Source organism: Tamandua tetradactyla, chromosome 3 (genome assembly GCF_023851605.1).
Source record: "Tamandua tetradactyla isolate mTamTet1 chromosome 3, mTamTet1.pri, whole genome shotgun sequence".
NCBI lineage: Eukaryota > Metazoa > Chordata > Mammalia > Pilosa > Myrmecophagidae > Tamandua > Tamandua tetradactyla.
In genome coordinates this window covers 15102264-15120286 of record NC_135329.1, presented here as the reverse complement: position 1 = coordinate 15120286, position 18023 = coordinate 15102264, and the positions used below count along the sequence as shown (strand labels likewise).

At 32.4% G+C, this 18023-nt stretch overlaps 1 protein-coding gene across 4 annotated transcripts in view; it reads right to left on the bottom strand.

Annotated features, from left to right (window-relative positions):
* Positions 1-18023, bottom strand: part of LOC143677056 (A disintegrin and metallopeptidase domain 3-like) — a 78759-nt gene that overhangs the window by 40972 nt on the left and 19764 nt on the right. For all 4 annotated transcript variants that reach the window (XM_077152548.1, XM_077152547.1, XM_077152549.1 and 1 more), the window contains 7 exons: positions 17709-17886; positions 10883-10948; positions 6873-6944; positions 6481-6647; positions 5163-5244; positions 4294-4430; positions 2659-2848 (listed from right to left, as the gene is read on the bottom strand). In XM_077152548.1, the coding sequence (XP_077008663.1) occupies positions 2659-2848; positions 4294-4430; positions 5163-5244; positions 6481-6647; positions 6873-6944; positions 10883-10948; positions 17709-17886 (892 nt within the window). The remainder of the gene's footprint in view (positions 1-2658; positions 2849-4293; positions 4431-5162; positions 5245-6480; positions 6648-6872; positions 6945-10882; positions 10949-17708; positions 17887-18023) is intronic.

Here is an 18023-nt window from a genome sequence, read left to right as displayed (position 1 = left end):
AATAAATTCTTTAAAGGTTACTACAAAAAAATGTAGGGAAACATCTTCAGGACCTGGTGTTATGGTTTCTTAGACTTTACACCCAAAGCAAAAACAACAAAAGAAAAATAGATAGATTGTCCCTCAGCAAATCTTAAAACTTTTGAAGCTCAAAGGACTTTCATCAAGAAAGGAAAATGACAACCTACACAATGGGGGAAATTCTTTGGAAACCACATATCTGATAAAGGTTTAATATCTAGAATATATATAAACATCCTTCACTTTACCAACAAAAAGACAAGCAACCCAATAAAAAACGGGGAAAAGTTTTGAGTGGACAGCTCTCCAAAGAAAAAGTAAAAATGGCCAAAAAACACATGAAAAGATATTCAACATCATTAGTCATAAGGAAAATGCAAATCAAATATGAGACACCATTTCATACACATTAGAATGACTGCTATTAAATGGAAAACAAAAAGTACTGGAGAGGAAGCAAAAAATAGGTACACTCATTTGTTACTAGTGGCAATGTAGGATAATGCAGCCACCATGGAAGACATTTTTGGCAGCTCCTCAGAAACCTAAGTATAGAACTGCCATATGACCTAGTATGTACACTATTAGGTATATACCCAATAGAATTAAAAGCAGGGGCTCAAACAGATCTTTGCACACTGATATTGAGCATTATTCACAATTGCCAAAGGACGGAAACAACCCAAGTGTCTATCAAACAACGAAAAGATAAATAAAATGTGGTATATGCATGCAATGGAGTATTATTCAACTGTCAAAATGAATGAAGTCCTAATACATTCAACAACATAGATGAGCCATGAAGACACCATGTTGAGTGAAATAAGCTAGACTTAAAAGGACAAATATTGTATGAGCTCACTGATTTGAAACAGTTAGAATAAGCAAATTCGTAGGGTCAGAATCTAAAATATATGTCACCAGGGGACAGTTCGTAGATAGGCATGGGAAGTTAAGGCTTAAAATATACAGAGTGAAAAAAAAAAAAAAGAAAAAAAAATATATATAGAGTGTCTATTTGGAATGATGGAAATGTTTTGATAATACATGGTGGTGATGTTGGCACCATATTGTGAATGCCATTAACAGCAGTGAAATATGCATCTGATGTGAACAAAAAGGGAAATGATAGATTATATATATGGTAACAATAAAATTTTTTTTTAATTCCATGGAATTACCCTGCACAGACAGTGAACTCTAAATTAAACCATGGACTATAGTTAACAGTACAATTATAAAAATTTGTTTTCATCAGTTGTAGCAAATGTATCACACCAGTGCATGGTTTCAATAATTGGATTATAAATGGAAATCCTGTACTTTATGCATGGTTTTTCTGTAGACCTACAACTTCTCTAATAAAGAAAAAATAGGATCTATTGATAGGAAATTAAGGAACAGATGCCTCAGAGTTAAATTCCAGTGATAACACATTGAAATACCAAAATGTTCAAGTGTCAACAAAATATTACAAAACACACAAAGAAACTACAAGTGATGGTCCAGACAAGGAGGATTAAAGCATTAGAAAAACAGGATCTATTAGCAGTACATAACCTTTGGAGATGGAAATTAGCCTAAGTCCTTGGAAAAAACAATGGACATTATTCAGGAAGCTGTTTCATAACCTAGAAATTCCGTATCTCTATATATTGTAGCCAGGAGACTCGTATGCATCAGGAGTTAAGTTGAAGACAAAACAAATTGTTTAGAACAGGAAACTTAATCTATGAACATTCTAAATGCCCATGAACGGGAAGAAAGATTAATAATTACAGATTTGCGTACTTAATGATTTCAAATCCGTGAGAATCAATTAACTTACATGGATATTATCAATAATATAGAACATTACAAAATGTCATGCTATGCCGGAGATCCAGGTTTGATTCCTGGTGCCTGCCCGTGCAAAAAAAAAAAAAAAAAAAAAAAAGTTATGCCAGAACATTGAACTATATTTTTATATTCTAAAATGGAAAGCTAATTAAAACTATGATTAGATCTTATTAAACATATTGTGAAAAAGTCTGGATTGTATTTACCTCTTGCGTAGAGGAAGAATGAGGAATAAAAAAGAGAGGGACCATCACTGTATCATTACTGGGTTATTGTTAGGTCACGTTCATTTATACCAATGCATCAAGGATTAGGATTATCTCAGTTCTGTGAAACCAAGTTAAAATAATTGAATTTCCCACAAAGCAAGACCTGAGAATAGCAGATGAGGAAGTCAACAACAATCCCTCAGTAACCTAGTGAAACAATGCAGCCAGCCATTTGGGAGGAATTCTGTGGATGATTCAAACGGTGATGACGCCACTGACGCTACCGATCCTTATGTTGTTGGATATGAGGGGACAAAGCAGTAGTAGCATTTTCAGAGGCCACATAATTAAGAAAATCTACTTCTTTATGCCAGTCTGAAATTACCCTACATTTACTTCTTTAAATGCTTCAAATTTGGGGTTGAATCAGTTATCCCATCGCCCATATCTCCCTATATTCGATATGTGAGACAATAGTGCAACATTTGAAAAACAAGGGCCTCTTGTTTTATGTTGCATCTATATTGATAACGCAACATGAAAAATGCACAAACACGTATTCTACATACTACTAACAGTGGTCACTAACCTGTGGACTGCCACAATCACATTGCTCTGATTTTTCCAAAATTCCATTGCCGCAAGAACCAGCTTGTTTTCCTTGAATAACCACTTTGGAAACAGTTTTGTTCTGGAGACATTCAAATTCAGGCTGTGACACTGTACGTTTAAAGCCATCTATGCTGCAACTGCTAAAAAACTTCACACCACGGGAACGTCTAAAATGAAATCATAGTCCTCAGATAGGTGGAAATAAAGTCAGTTGTCAAAGCAACACTTCAGTAAAATGCTATAAATTCTATTTCACCTACTGGAGTCAAGAAAGGGAGAAGCATGTTTCTTATTGTTAACAGGTGCTCAATTCTGATTGCAATTTACTGTTTAATTGTACTACTGCCAAGAAAAATAGAAAATGAATTTCCTTGGAAAACTATGCGTAGAGAGGCATACATATTGCTTTATAGAATTCTGTTCTGCATTTCACTATTTTAAAAAGTCCCAATGGTCTGCTTATGTATGGTCTTATTTGGCAACATTATTATTTTTTAATTTTGTAAACAATGAAGGCCCTACCTGGATTGTGTGTATTTGAATCTTACTGTTATTACTGTTGTTTCCCCCATAAAAGGTGCTTGTCCTCAAATCAAAATCAATTTGGCCACTCAGTTCTAACTTTCTTGGCAGAATATTCTACAGCCTATAGCCCTACAATTTCTTTATACCAGGGTGTTTGGGGAACATGTAGTATGGTCTTTGGTTGTTCGTGTGTTTTCCTAACTGTTCGATTTTGTATGAGAATTTGGCGGGGGTAGAATACCTTGCTGCCACCATCTTCTCCCCTGTACTTGATTGTCTTTCCTGTATTACCTCACAGACTTTCTCCCCTGACTCACTGTTCTTTAGCCTCATCGTCTTTTAACTTTCTTTTTCCCTCCCTCAATCACTTTGCTTCAAATGATTGTTGAACAGCACAAGCTAATTCCTATGCAAGTATCATTTTATTTGCTGACCCTGAAAAGTTTTGCCACAAGTTACTTACATGTCAAGATTCATTGCTTTTCTTGCAGGTCTCAATATAAATATCTTTTTTTTTTTTTTTCAGAGAAACTTACCTAAACCACTTCATCAGGAACAGTTATTTCTCCCCATGCATTCCTTATAACAGCATCCTGTGGTTCCCTTCTTGGCACCTGTCATAAGCTGCTTGTATTTTGTTTATTCTACTTTTTAATATTTTCTGTATCTAGTGGAATAATATATTTAGGACAAATCTACCTGTTTGGTTTGTGTTGTTGATGTTGTTTGTGTGTGTATGTTGTTACTGTTTTTGGTAAGACCAGTTGGCACAGCTCCTGGGACACAGCAGATTCTCACTACAAACTTAAGAATGAAGAAAGGAAGGAATTTTAGCTTAAGACCCTGGTAAACCCCAAATACTCATCAACAATATCCAATTTTTTTTCTACACCACAACATTCAGCATAGAACTATTAAGTACATTTTTTCTATAACATTCTGTACTCATTCTAACAGGTTTTAAATAAACAAATACATCTTTAATAAAAATATTCGTCCTTGAGCGCTATTGCAAAAGATTATACACCAATATAATAAAAGCATCTCCCCAAGAGGAGACAGAGATCTGATCAAGATAACAACTTACATGGCTTCAGGGTTCATTATGCAGGTGGCTCCTGGACAGTGACAATTGTAGACATCATCATATATTAATCCCAGGTTAATTCCAAGCAACTGTGCCATAACAACTGAAAATGCCTCTAAAGTGACTGTCTTGGCATACTAAGAAGGAAAAAAAAGAGAAAAGCAGAATTGTTGTCTAGCTTTTTACTTTTATTTTTTTTCCTTAGGTGCATGAATTGAACCCAGTGTCCTGCATGGAAGGCGAGCATTCTACCACTGAACCAGCTGTGCACCAGTCTAGCTTATTTTTACACTGATTCAATCTTCTGAAGCATTTTTGGCCAAATTACTTAAATACAAATTTCAGATACGTTCAATGAAAGCTAATGTTTTCTAAGGATATGGAAAAGAAAAATGAAACAAATTTTATTGCTCTTTAAGAGTGAGAGTATTTTACAAACAAATAGCTTTGCAATATGATAAGATTAACACCATCTTAAATGTTTAAATTTGTATTTAATTAAATTCAAAAAAATTCAAAAAAAAATTTGAAAATTGGGAGCATTACCTCAACAACTATACTGTTTTGCAAGTGAATGTTTAGAAAGGATACTCAGATTCTAACCGTATTGAATTCACAACCAGTTTTTACCTCAAAAATTGTTTTAAGAGAAACGATCAAATTCTTTAAGAGCAATGTAGTACCTTGTAACCGGCACTTCTTTTATTTTAAAAATAATATTCGAGTTTCAAAATCTAAATGAATATTTTATAAGTATTGACAAAACTGCTTGGGAGAAACACTGCATATCATTTTATTTCTTGCAGTGGATGGATATTAACTTTTAAAATGTGATGTAATTGCTTAAAGAGATTAAAAATAATGCATACCAGAGCAATGCCTGCAGCAAACTTTGGATTGCATGCCATTCCACGATATGCTGCTCCAATATAATTAGGATGGTCCCTATAACTAAATGGTAAAAATATTTTTACAAATAAACATTTTAAACCATGAAAAACTTAATGACCTTTTAAAATTGGTTCTTCTGTAAAACCATGATTTCTTTAAAACAACTATTAAATATCGTGTCTTATGTTTTCAGTCTTATTGCATTTAGGTATTTTTTTTAAGTTTCTATAAATATAGGTTCTAAAGACAACAATGTATGCTACACACCACAAAGCCCAGCAATATAAAATCCTCATCCCAAATTAATCATCATTATTGTCATCACTAAATACATATAAGATGTAAAAATTAGAATGTGCCAACTGCCATAATTTGCATGCAGTGAAACTGAAAAATGTGCAAAATGTGTCGGATTCAAGGGGAAGGGAAGAGGGCAACAGAATATGCAACAGCCTCACTATGTAGGATAGAAACAAAACGCTTCTCTGAATATCCTGAATCTCCAAACCTGATCTTAGATTCCACAAGAAGGAACAGAGCTGCAAATTTACTCCTTTTTGCTTAAGATCTGTAGAACAGTTTTGTGTTTCTTTTTGAATCTACAATAATCAAATTAGCACAACAAAAAAAACTATATAAAAATTTTTGATGGACATGGAAAAATGAGTTAAGTAGCTATATTTTAAGTCAGTATTTCTGGTGACCAAGGAGATATTTCAGTGTTTCATGTTGTAAAATTATTATACTAAATTATTGCATTAAGTTAACTAATTTATATTTTATTTGATATTAAAATGGTTTCAATGTTATCTCAGAGAAAAATTGTTAAAAAAAAAAAACACACAGCTGCCTCATGCTTATTCTGAGGCTTTCTATATATTCCCTAACATCACATTTCCATAGATGAACAGCCCACTCTTTGAGGAGAAGAACTTCCATGATTTAATGTCTCACATTGCTAAAAAATTTTATATTTTGCATTTTGCCACACTGTATATGCACATTCCTTTTTAAGATGTGCTATCATTGTACGTAAAATATATATAGAGAGAGAGAGAGGGAGAGAGAGAGCTAATATAACAAATATATATTTTTTCACATTTCTTATTTTATTTCAACATTTAAAATATTCACAAATGGAAGTATTATAATCATTGACATCTCCCTGGAAGATATATCAAACAACGCATACAGACATTCCACATTACAGAGTCGCATTCTGTGACTCTATGTAATTGTTTATCTCATAACAAATGATTTGATAACTCCTTTATCAATGCAAAATAAAGGGCTTACATTAAGAAGTATGCCAGATCATAGGGCCTTTGAATCAAAAATTTTTGTTTCCATGCCAAAAACCTTTGCAGTACATCATCAGCATCCCCATCTGTTGAAATCTTGTTTTTATCTGACCACAGCTCCAAATAAGATAAGGTAACAGTCATTTGTAAATGGGAAAACATCTGAAAACAGAAGATTCATGATATGCAGTTTTGTTAACCAAAAATACGCTATTGCATCTTTATACAGAATGTAATAAATTCACTATATTTTGGTGATCTATCTATTGGTGGATGAAACTCATCAGAAGGACAGTTTTTTAATAAAAATGCAAATGATTTTATATGGACAATGTTGGTGTATTACTAACAATATTTATTATCTACATGTGAACTGTAAATACTTACTGTGTTGAGGAGACCAAAGATATGGACAACCTTTTCAGCTGCAATTGCCACTTCGGAGCCCATATAATCATACTGAAAGATAAATTTCGTACCTTATTTTTAGTGAAAATTATTAAACTACCATACTTAAAGTGGATATAAAACATATTAAAACAATGCAATGTATTAGTGAAGGAATATATGTAGAATTAAGAGTCATCAAGGATTTACTTAGTAATAGGCATAAACCCAGGGATTTTATATACTAGTCAGTAATAGTAAAATGAGATACTTCAGTTTGGATCATCTTCTTCTTAAGTAAAGGGTTAAAGAGTAAGGTTCCAAAATCACATAGCTAGTAAAAATCAAGATTCAAATTCATTTCTAACTATCAAGCCTATTTTGTCTACCATAGTATGCTGCTATTATCTGTCTTGATCTCAATAAAATAGCAAGACTACATACACTGGATAAACAATGTACTTTTCCAACACAGATCTCTAAGTACTGTCATAGTGAAAAAATTCAAGCATATGGCCTTCTTCGAAGAAACAAAAAATACAATTATTTTCTCCAAAATTCTATGTATGTGCAGAAAACATAAAAAGTGGCAGCTTGGGATCGTCAATAACGTCCAGCAAGTCTGAAGAAGACGTTGACAGAAAACAAAATGTAGTAGATAGAATTACTTTCAGATATAGATAGAAGAAATATTATCCTCTCTGCTGTTTGCGGTCCAGATTGGGAGAGATTGATCACAATTTGCTACTTCTCTGTGAGCTTCCCCCAATGAGCAAGACTGTACACTTCCGTCATGTAGTACTACTTGTGGTCTGACTGAAGGTGACTTTGCAAGGCTAAACATATAAAGAGCAAGGTAGGGCGAGCAACAGTGGCGCAGCGGCAGCGTTCTCGCCTGCCATGCCAGAGACTGGGGTTCGATTCCCGGAACCTTCCCAGGCAAAAAAAAGCAAGGTAACAGAAAGGAAAAATATGATTATGGAAATGAATCAAACTATATCAGTAGTCACAAAATATTAACAGACTAATCTCTAGTTAAATGACAGAGTGTAAAAAAAAAACCCTCTATATGCAAATTGAAATAAAAACCCTTAAAACATAAGTTCCTAGAAATACTGAGTCAGAGGATGAAAAGCTATCCCAGGAAAATATTAGATAAAAAGCTCATGTAGCTGTATTAATTTGAATATAGGAAAATACTAGACAAAAAACTCATGTAGTTATATACATTTCAATACAGGAAAATACTAGACAAAAAGTTCATATAGTCATAATAATTTGAATAAAGGTTAAAAACAAAAAATTCTTGGTCATAATGATGACACAACATGTTGATAAGATATTTAATTCATCAGAAAGATGGAAATATTCAAAACTCGCTTATAACTAACTTCGTAGCTACAAAATAAATAGAGCAAAAATTTACTGACATCATAACTCTACTCTGATTATATAAAAGAATGCCTTGTTCTTGGGAAATAAACACTGAAGTTAAAGATCATGAAGCAATTTGCATCTTATTCACAAATGGAGACAACACAAATGATAATGGAATAAAATATTAATCATAAGTAAATCTGGATAAAGAGACTAGAGGTGGAGTTTGTATTAGCATTATTGTAACTTTTCTGAAAGTTTGGAATTATTGCCAAATAAAATGTTTTAAAATTGAAGGTGATACAACCTCCAGATGGGTTCCTGCAACCCAAAGGGGTTAAGCCTCTTGTGAACATCAGCTAGTTTCATCCTCCTATCCCATATTATTGACAGCCCTTCCCAACATGAAAAATTTAGAATGGGCATATCCCAAATACAACTAAAGATTGAGAGAAAGATCAAAGAAGAAGTTGGGGTTATAATAAAGAAGATAGGATTTAACAAATGACTATGACTGGTGAGTCATAGTGATGTTTCTTTCAGTCTCCAGTATGTTGGAGACTTTTCCTCAGAAGGAAAAACCTAAAATTGTGGAATGATAACCCATATCAAACTCTGAAATCTGTTCTAAACTAATTGTTGCAGTTGCTTTGAAATGTATTGCTTTTTTGTTTATACGTTATTTTTTCACAATTAAAAAATTTTTAATAAAAAATTTAAATAAAAAGTCGGGAACTAAAAAAAAGTAAGGGTGAAATAAAGAATATTAGATAAATAAAAGCAGAGAGAATTCATCTACAGGCTAAAGAGAAATAGAAACACAGCGCTTTGAGAGGATGCAGACCTTTTGAAATGATAAATACAGAGAAAAATGAAGGTCTGTTTTTTCATAACTTCTTTAAACAAAAATTGACTATATAATTAAAAAGTAAATTATTTTGTCGTTTATAACACATGGAAAAGTAAAAATGTGAAAAAACACAATGGATGTTACGGGTTAAATGGAATTTTAGGGTTATAACGGTTTTATATTACATATGAAGGGGCATAACATTAATTCAAGATTGATTACGATAAATAAGGATGCTGATTCTTACACCTAGAGAAACTACTCAGGGGAAGACAAAGAGGGATAAGAGAGAAATGCCAATATAGAAGATAAAATGAAATGCTAGAAATTGTTCATTAATCCAAAGGAGCAAACAATTTCATGGGGCAAACAGAACAGTAATAATAGTATATTATCCACAGCTCTCTGTACTTTTCAATAGTTTTCCGCACTTCCAATAAACATAAACCAACTAAATGCACTAATAAAAAGCAGGTATTAACCAGGTGGGGAAAAAAACAACAACACAATATGCTGTTTCCCAGAGACACACTTTAAAACTAAAGACTGAGAGGTTGAACCTAAAGTGAGGGGAAATACTAATTACAGAATATCATAAAGAACTCTTTTACTTTTGCTTTCCATGACTTTTTCAATTAAAATGTCTTTCCATGCTATAAGAATGGTAATAAGGTATGAAACTAAATGGAAGAGGAAAATATGCTACCTGGATTTAATTTTAGCAACCTCATGGAGGTAGCTGTGGCAGAACATAATTCCAATGTTTGCGATCCTGGTTTTAAGGCCAAATAGTAATATTCGTCATGTAATAACATTAAAAACCTAAATGACTCCAAAAGGGAATTTGCTAGTAAATTATATTAAATTGGCTTAAATAGGTTAAATCGGATGTTACAGAAACATTAAAATTATATTGAAATTTGTTTCATGAATATGTGAGAAAACATTATACAATCGTTTATAAAATAGTTTATAAATCGCACGTAAAGTATGTATGTCATATAAATAAATATATGTATATATTCAAAAAAACAGGAAATGTATACATATAATGTATCATCTTGTCACAAAATTGCATGTACCTTTTCTGTATTAATTGTCCATCTATACGTTCCTGTTATTGTTTTTATAATTCAATTTTTGAAAGATTCAAAAATTTCTTTTTGTGAAGAAAATCTAGGACATTATGATGCTCATAAAGAAATTTTGTGCAAAATACTAGTGACAAAGCCAGGTTTTGTAAATTTGCTGCCCATAAATCTTTGTTATAACTGACTGTGTCAACAAAAATTTCCATAGCCAAATGAATGTTCTTAAGAATGATTCTTTCCATTTTCAAAATATAGAACTTCAGGCAGAAAACACAAGCAGTTACAAAATATAAAATAATCTCATGAAAGATAATATCTAAGGAAAAGAATCTCCAGCTGAGTAATGAATGCAATAGCTAGATTACTTAAAACAGAAATAGATTTAAAAGAGTTTTCACCAACATTCTGGGTGGATCCTGAAATAAGCACAGCTAGCTATAATCTAATAGATTATAGTCCAGTAGAGTCATTCTGTAAAAAGATGTACATTATTGCTAGAATTGTATTTTAATTTGGAAATATCTATATAAACACTGGTTTCCCTAGGTTGATATAAAGACAATTTATAACATTTTATTATGTCCTGCTAAGTAAGGCCCATATTTTTTAACAGGGCAAAGAAAGTTTCTTTTTCAGTTAACCCTTGAACTTAAACACAGAAAGATAAAATGAAATATATCAATCATGCATACCAAGGCTTTATCCATAATGATTTGTATTTTGAGATTTCTTTTCAACAGCATGACACCTGAATTTTTCTGTGAAACATAGGACATTAATTAAATAAAGAATTTTCAAACTTCTTATTTTTATAGTATGTATATATACACAGATAGAGGGTACATATTTTTTAATTAAAAAAAAGTACTTTGAAGTACATACAGATATATCCGTTCAGACACCCGCGACGCAGAGACAGAGACAGAAAAGTCGATGGAAGCCCACTGCATAAATCAGCAAGTGGGATTCCAGATGAAAAGTTTTAGGAACAAATCAAAAGCTTTTGGTTTTAAAAGTGATTTGAACAATTCATATTTTCACTGACAATTCATAAGAGTTCCACTTGCTCTACATACTCACCTACATTTGGTATTGTGATCCTTTATCATTTTACTCATTCTGGTTGGTTTGTATGGAAAGCTCACTGAAGTTTCAATTTACATTCCCTGATGATTAATGAAATTGAAAATCTTTTTTATGTTATTATTATTCATTTAGTTGGTTTCTCCCAGGTTTCTTACTAGAAATTTTATGCTCTGTCTGGACATTTAAGTCTGTTTCAATTTAATTTAATTTCTTTACATAGTACAGTGTTGCTCAAGGATCAAGAGTAATTTTTTTCCATATAGATAATCAGGTATACCAGCATCAGTAGTTGAAAAGATCCTTCTTTAGTCTTTAAACAGATTGGCATCTTGGTGGAAAATCAATCAACAACATATGGACCTATTTCTGATCTCTCTGGTCTGTTCCACTGTTCCATCATTATGTCAGGACCACACATCCTGACCACTTTAGCTCTATAGCAGAGGTCAGGCTGGTTGTCTGTTTTAGTGAATCCTATATTTTTGGAACACAGCCACACTCATTTATTTAGATATTGTCTATGATGCTTTCACACTACAAAGGCAGAACTAACTAGATGCATCAGAGACCTTATTTCCCAAGAGCCTAAAATATTCACTATATGGCCCTTTTAGAGAAAATAATGTAAGGACTTGTGAAGGGTAATTTCATGTATCAGCTCGGGTAGATTATGGCATGTAGTTGTTTGGTCAAACAAGCATTACCCTGATTGTTATTGTGGGGATGTTCTATGGACAGATCTACATCGTTAGTCAGTTGATTGCATTTATAGCTGATTGCATCTACAATCAACAAAGGAGACTGCCTTCAGCAATGACAGCGTCTCCTTATGCACTCAGTTGAAGGCCTTAAAAGGAAAACTGATGATTTCAGCAATAATCTTTTCTTCAGCCAGCCAGCTTTTCCTGGGGAATTCAACGTCACCGTCATCAAGTTTCCAACTTGTGGTCTTTTTGAATTTGGAGTTGCCAATCCCTACATTCATATGGGCCAATTCCTGTAATAAACTACTTAATATTTACATTTCTTTCTTTCTTTTTCTTCCCTCCTGCATTTTCTATCTCCTTCCTTTCTTTCATATCTATCTATCTATCTATCTATCACCCATCCATCCATCCATCCATCCATCTATCTCTTGAGAGTTCGGTTTCTCTGGAAATCCCTGACTAATACAGTGCACCATCTGTTCTTCCTTTCAAAATGGACTAGTCTAGGGTATTTCTATCTCCTTATGAATCTGAGAAACAATTTCTACAAAAATGTTTTCTGAAATTTTGATTGGCATTGCATTGAATATATAGATAAATCTGGGAAAAAACAAACATCTTAACAATGTCAACTCCAGCATATTGACCTCTGTATTCTGTGACCTTGTTAAACTCACTTATTAATCTTGGTAGCCTTTATAGAGATTCTTAAGGACTTTCTATGTAAATAATTAGGTCATGTATAAAAATAAAATTACTTTTTCCTTTCAAATCAGTATGGTTTTTATTACTGTCATCCCTATTACGTTATCTAAATGTACCGAGGACAGAAATCTCTGCCTTCTTCCCAATCTTAGGGTTAAAATATTCTATCATCTGCATTTTTTATGGTAGCTCTCTAGGCTTTTCATACATGATCACTACTAGCCTAAAGATCATGCTATTCCTGGTTTTTGATTATTAACAGGTGAATTTTGCAAACAGTATTTCTGTTTCTATTGACATGATCCTATGCTTTCCATCCTACATCTTTAATAGTTTGACTAAACTCCTGTTTTGTTGTACTGATTTAATTAACATTGCCACAAAGCCACATAGGTTTTATGTTCTCAGAATTCTTGAAAAAATAAGAATGTTTTTCTCTTGCATTAATCATACAGTGGCAACTTCACAGTTCAAAAAGTATCAGGAAATTGCATCTCCCCTATAGCTGCTATACATATTAATTCACTGTCATATAGTACTATACTTTATTTTGGCAAAGGCCAAAACAGTCTGCATCTTTTCAACTTTGTGAGTGAATTTCTTTATGGCCAAGATGCCCAAAAGATTACCCATTATTCATTTCTAAAGCTCCAATATAAACCACATTGTATCTTGGTATTGCCAGTGTTTTTAAAAAAAAAATTTCTGGAGGTACAAAGATAGTTCAGTGGTAGAATTTCTGCCTGCCATGTGAGAGACATGGGTTCAGTTCCCGGCCCATGCACTTCCCAAAACAAACAAACAAGCAAGCAAACAAACAAAAATTCAACAAATGGTGCTGCAATAATGGTGAGTACCTGGAAAAAGAATGAAAGGCGACCCTCGTCATACAGCATACAAAAAAAATTGTTCTGATATATTTATTTATTTTAAAGATTTTATTTTTAGAGAATTTTTTGTTTTACAGAAAAACTGTGCAGAACGTAGAATAACCATATAGGCCCTCTTCCATCACTCTGCAGCACACAGCTTCCCCTGTTATTAGCATCTTTCATTAGTGTGTGCACATGTTACAATTGCTGACCCAATACGGACAGATTATTACTAAGCCAAGTCAATAGTTAACATAAGGGTTCATTTTTTTGTTGTATAGTTCTATGGGCTTTGACAAATGCACAATGTCACATATCCACAATAACATTATCATTCAGAATATTTTTTTCTGCCCTAAAGTTGCCTTGTGCTATACCTTTTCATCCCTCACTCCCTCTCTCTACCTGTACCCTGGCAACCACTAATCTGCTCTTCTTTTTCTTAAAATAGAAGTTTATACTACTGATGCTAGGTCTTTCTTCTTTTCTAATATTTACCTTCCATGCTATAAATTTCTCTATAAGCATTTCTTTGGCTGAATCCCATTAATTTTGAAAGGTCATGTTTTCACTTTCATTTAGTTCAAAGTATTTTTTTTAATTTCACCCTAGATTTCTTATTTGACCTACATGTTTCGAAGTGCGTTGCTTAATTTCAATTATTTTGAGATTTTTCCCTCTGTCTTTCTGTTACTGTTTTAGCGTTTACTTCCACTGTGGTCTGAAAGCGTACTGTGCATGTTTCTATTCTTTTAACTTGCTTAAGATGTGTTCTGTGGCCCAGCATGTGGTCTGTCTGGTGAAGGCTCCATGAGTACTTACTGTCTCTTTGGATACAGGGTTCTAAAAACCCCAACCAGATCCAGTTTTTGGTGGTGCTGCTCAGTTTAACCGTCTCTTTACTGATTACTTTCTTTCTGCTGGTTTTGTCAATTACTGACAGAGCATGGGGATGTCTCCAACAATAATACTGTATTTGTCGTTCTCCTTTAAATTCTACTGGCTCTGCCTCACAAAATTGGATGCTCCTGCTGTAAGTGCATACACGCTAAGGATTGTTATCCTTTCTTCAAGATTTTTATCCCTTTATCATTGTGTAATACCCTTCTTTAACTATGATAATTTTCCTTACTCGAAAATCTGTTTTTTCTGAAACTATTACAGCTACTCCGCCTTTCTTTAGATTCGTGTTATAGTTCCAGCTTTCTTTTGACTAGCGTTGGTGTAGTGTGTCTTTCTCGATTCCTTTATTTTTAATCTATCAGTACCTTCATATTTAAAGTAGGTTTCTTATAGACAACCTGTTATTTGCTTCCAAAATCTACTCCTTTTTTTAACCTAGTACTAATTTCCAGGAATAATACAGTTTGCAAACAACCTCTTATACAATTTTTCAACTTGGTTTAAACTTCACTGTTCAATTCACACATCTATTCTGTTGTGATTGTGGTTGTCCACTCTTATCACCTGGGGAGAGGATTAGGGTTTTTTTTTTTTCTGTTTGTTTGTTTTTATTTGGGGAAGGAATTTTCACATTAAAGATGAAAGAAATAGTTCTAATTAAAAATCCCAGTTATGAAGTTCCAGCTGGTAATTTTGCCTAATAATGTTAAGTAATTGTAGCATAGCATTTCAACTTCAAGTATTACTGTTTGGAAATTTCACACCATACCGTCACTTCATCATGTGTAAGTTTTATGGATTGACTTGTGCCCCACCCCCTACAAAAAATACGTGGACGCCCTTATGCCCCACACATAAGATGTGGCTTTATTGGAAATAGGGTCATTGCACATGAGATGAGGCAAGTTAAAATACTGGATTAGGATGGGTCCTTAATTCAATAGGATTTGTATTCTTTTAAGGAAAAAGGAAACAGAGGCATGGGAGAAGATGGCCATGTGACAAGAGATGCAAAGACTGAGTTATGCCACTGCCAAAAACTGGGAGAGAGGCATGAAACATTCTTTCCTAGAGATGTTGGAGGGAGCACAACTCTACCAGCATTTAGACTTCAGACTTCTAAGCGCCAAGTCTGTTGAGAAATGTTTTGTTTAAAGCCGTCCAGTTTGTGGTACTTTGTTATGACAGCCTTAGAAAATTCAGATAATGAGAAATGATATTTTTACTATCAGTCTAGAAATCCATCTTAATCTTAAAAATTTTCTTGGATTTTTTTGTTGCTTTATTCAACTTCAATTTTCTCCATTATTCTTACTGGGGCTCCTAATGTATCACTTATATTTTTTGTTTTAATTTCATTTTCTTATCTAGAGTTCTCTGTATCCTTTTTAATCCTTCTGTTTTCACTGTCTGATTGGAAAGACATGCTTCAGGTAGGGCATTATTTGTCTTTCCCAATACACGCCTATCCTTTCAAACCATATCCCCCATCACAGAAATATATCCACAGAGTCCTTTAGTTATTTTTTTTAATTTGCTATATTATGTTCTATCTCAGCTGCAAGAATAATCTTCAGTCATATCCAATGTTGCATTGTATCACAGAGATAGTTTCTTGACCTGGCATGAAGTTTGGTGTCATTTCTTAGATTCATGGTCATTTTTCTAAGTTTCTGAAAGGTCAGTGCTTTTATTTTTATCATGGACTCATATTAACATCCTTGAAAAGACAGATAAAAACAAAGTATAGCAACAGTGAGATGGAGTTTATTGTATATTAAATCAAAGATGAAAGTTTCATTCATTATTATTTTGTATTACTTTTCATTAATGTGAGATATAATTTTGATGAAAATTTGTGGATATATACATGTTTATTTATCCAACCAATGAAAACATGTAAAGTTGTACAAACAGTCAAAAAAGGGAAGTTAGTATATAAATACATATATAAATATATATATATCAGCTAGTGTATATCAAAAGCTTTGAAAATATGCCTACCCTTAGATACAGTTAGTTATAAAAAATGTGTGACTGTTCAAAAATTTCAGTATATTCTTGAAGTTTATGCTGATTAAAGGAAAATACATGTATTTTTTCAAAATATGACACAATAAAATGTATATTCTTTTTTTCTTTCCTGTGTTCATTTTATTTCTTTTTCTATTGTCTTTTTATTTCTTTTTCTGAATTAATGCAAATGTTCTAAGAAATGATGAATATGCAACTAAGTGATGATATTGTGAATTACTGATTATGTATATTGTTTTATTTTGTTTCTTTATTTTTTTCATTAATAAATAAATTTTTTTAAATGTATATATTTTATGCTTACACACAAACATATACAGACACACATACAGTTAGACATATATACAGACAAATACATATTAATTTAAAAAGTATAAAAGATACATATTAACATGATAACAGTACATACTACAATAGCATTTACCTCTAGAAAATGAGTTACGGTCTATTCTTTGTTTACTTCTTCCTTATTTAGGCACATATTTCATAATTCAATACATATGTTAACCAATATTGTTTGCTTTGCAATACTAATAAATGTAGCATAATTTAATGGAAAGTAAATGTGTGCCTCTTACTAAAGAAAAGGAAATTTCAAAGTAGCATATATATTAGATCATTTTTGGCAAAAAAAAATAAGCATAAAAATCTATACCTTTGTAAATCTACACTTATATGTAGGCATAGGAAAAGGATCGAAAGAAATACAGCAAAATTCTAAGAGCACTATCTCTACTAATAGGTTTAGGGACAATTTTTAGTATATTGTCTTTTCTTCACATTTTAAAATTTTCTATTGAAAGAATACTGTACAAAGAAAATTTATTGACAAGTGAAAATGCTTATAAAGTAATAATTTAAAAGTTCATGAACCATTATATTAGTAGACCACAAATTCAGCAGCAGTGCAATTGTGTATGTTTGTATATGTATGTGTGTGTATATACATAATATAATGAATATTCATGTAATTAGAGGCACATGTAAGAATGGTGATGACTTTTAAGTTATGTGGTTATAGCTATTTCATTTTCTAAATATCCTATGAATAAACATAAAAATATTTTTAAATAAATGCCCTATTAACAGAAGGTTTTAATATAATCAATGCTATTTAAATTTATTTTTCAAATTTAACCAATTTTGAAACATGTGAATAAGTTCATAAAAAATACTGCAAAATAAAGATATCATGAAAAGGGGTTACTCACTTCTGATTTCACAAGAATCCTGTAGGACTGATCATCATATTGGGTCATAGGGTAATTTTCTTGTAAGTAGGGGAAATCGATTATATTGTTCTTTATTTGATAAAGCATGTGCTCATTTGTAACTGCAGATTCCAAAGGTTCAATGCCATAACTGACATTCTCCAATTGCAATAATCCCCTGAATATTGAAACAAAAAATTAAATACAAAAGCAATTAGCATAGATTTCCTACTGCAAAATAAAAATTTTAAGTAAAAATATTTTTTAAAAACATGCTCATGGCACAAAAAAAAATGCTAGTGGCATATTTTATGC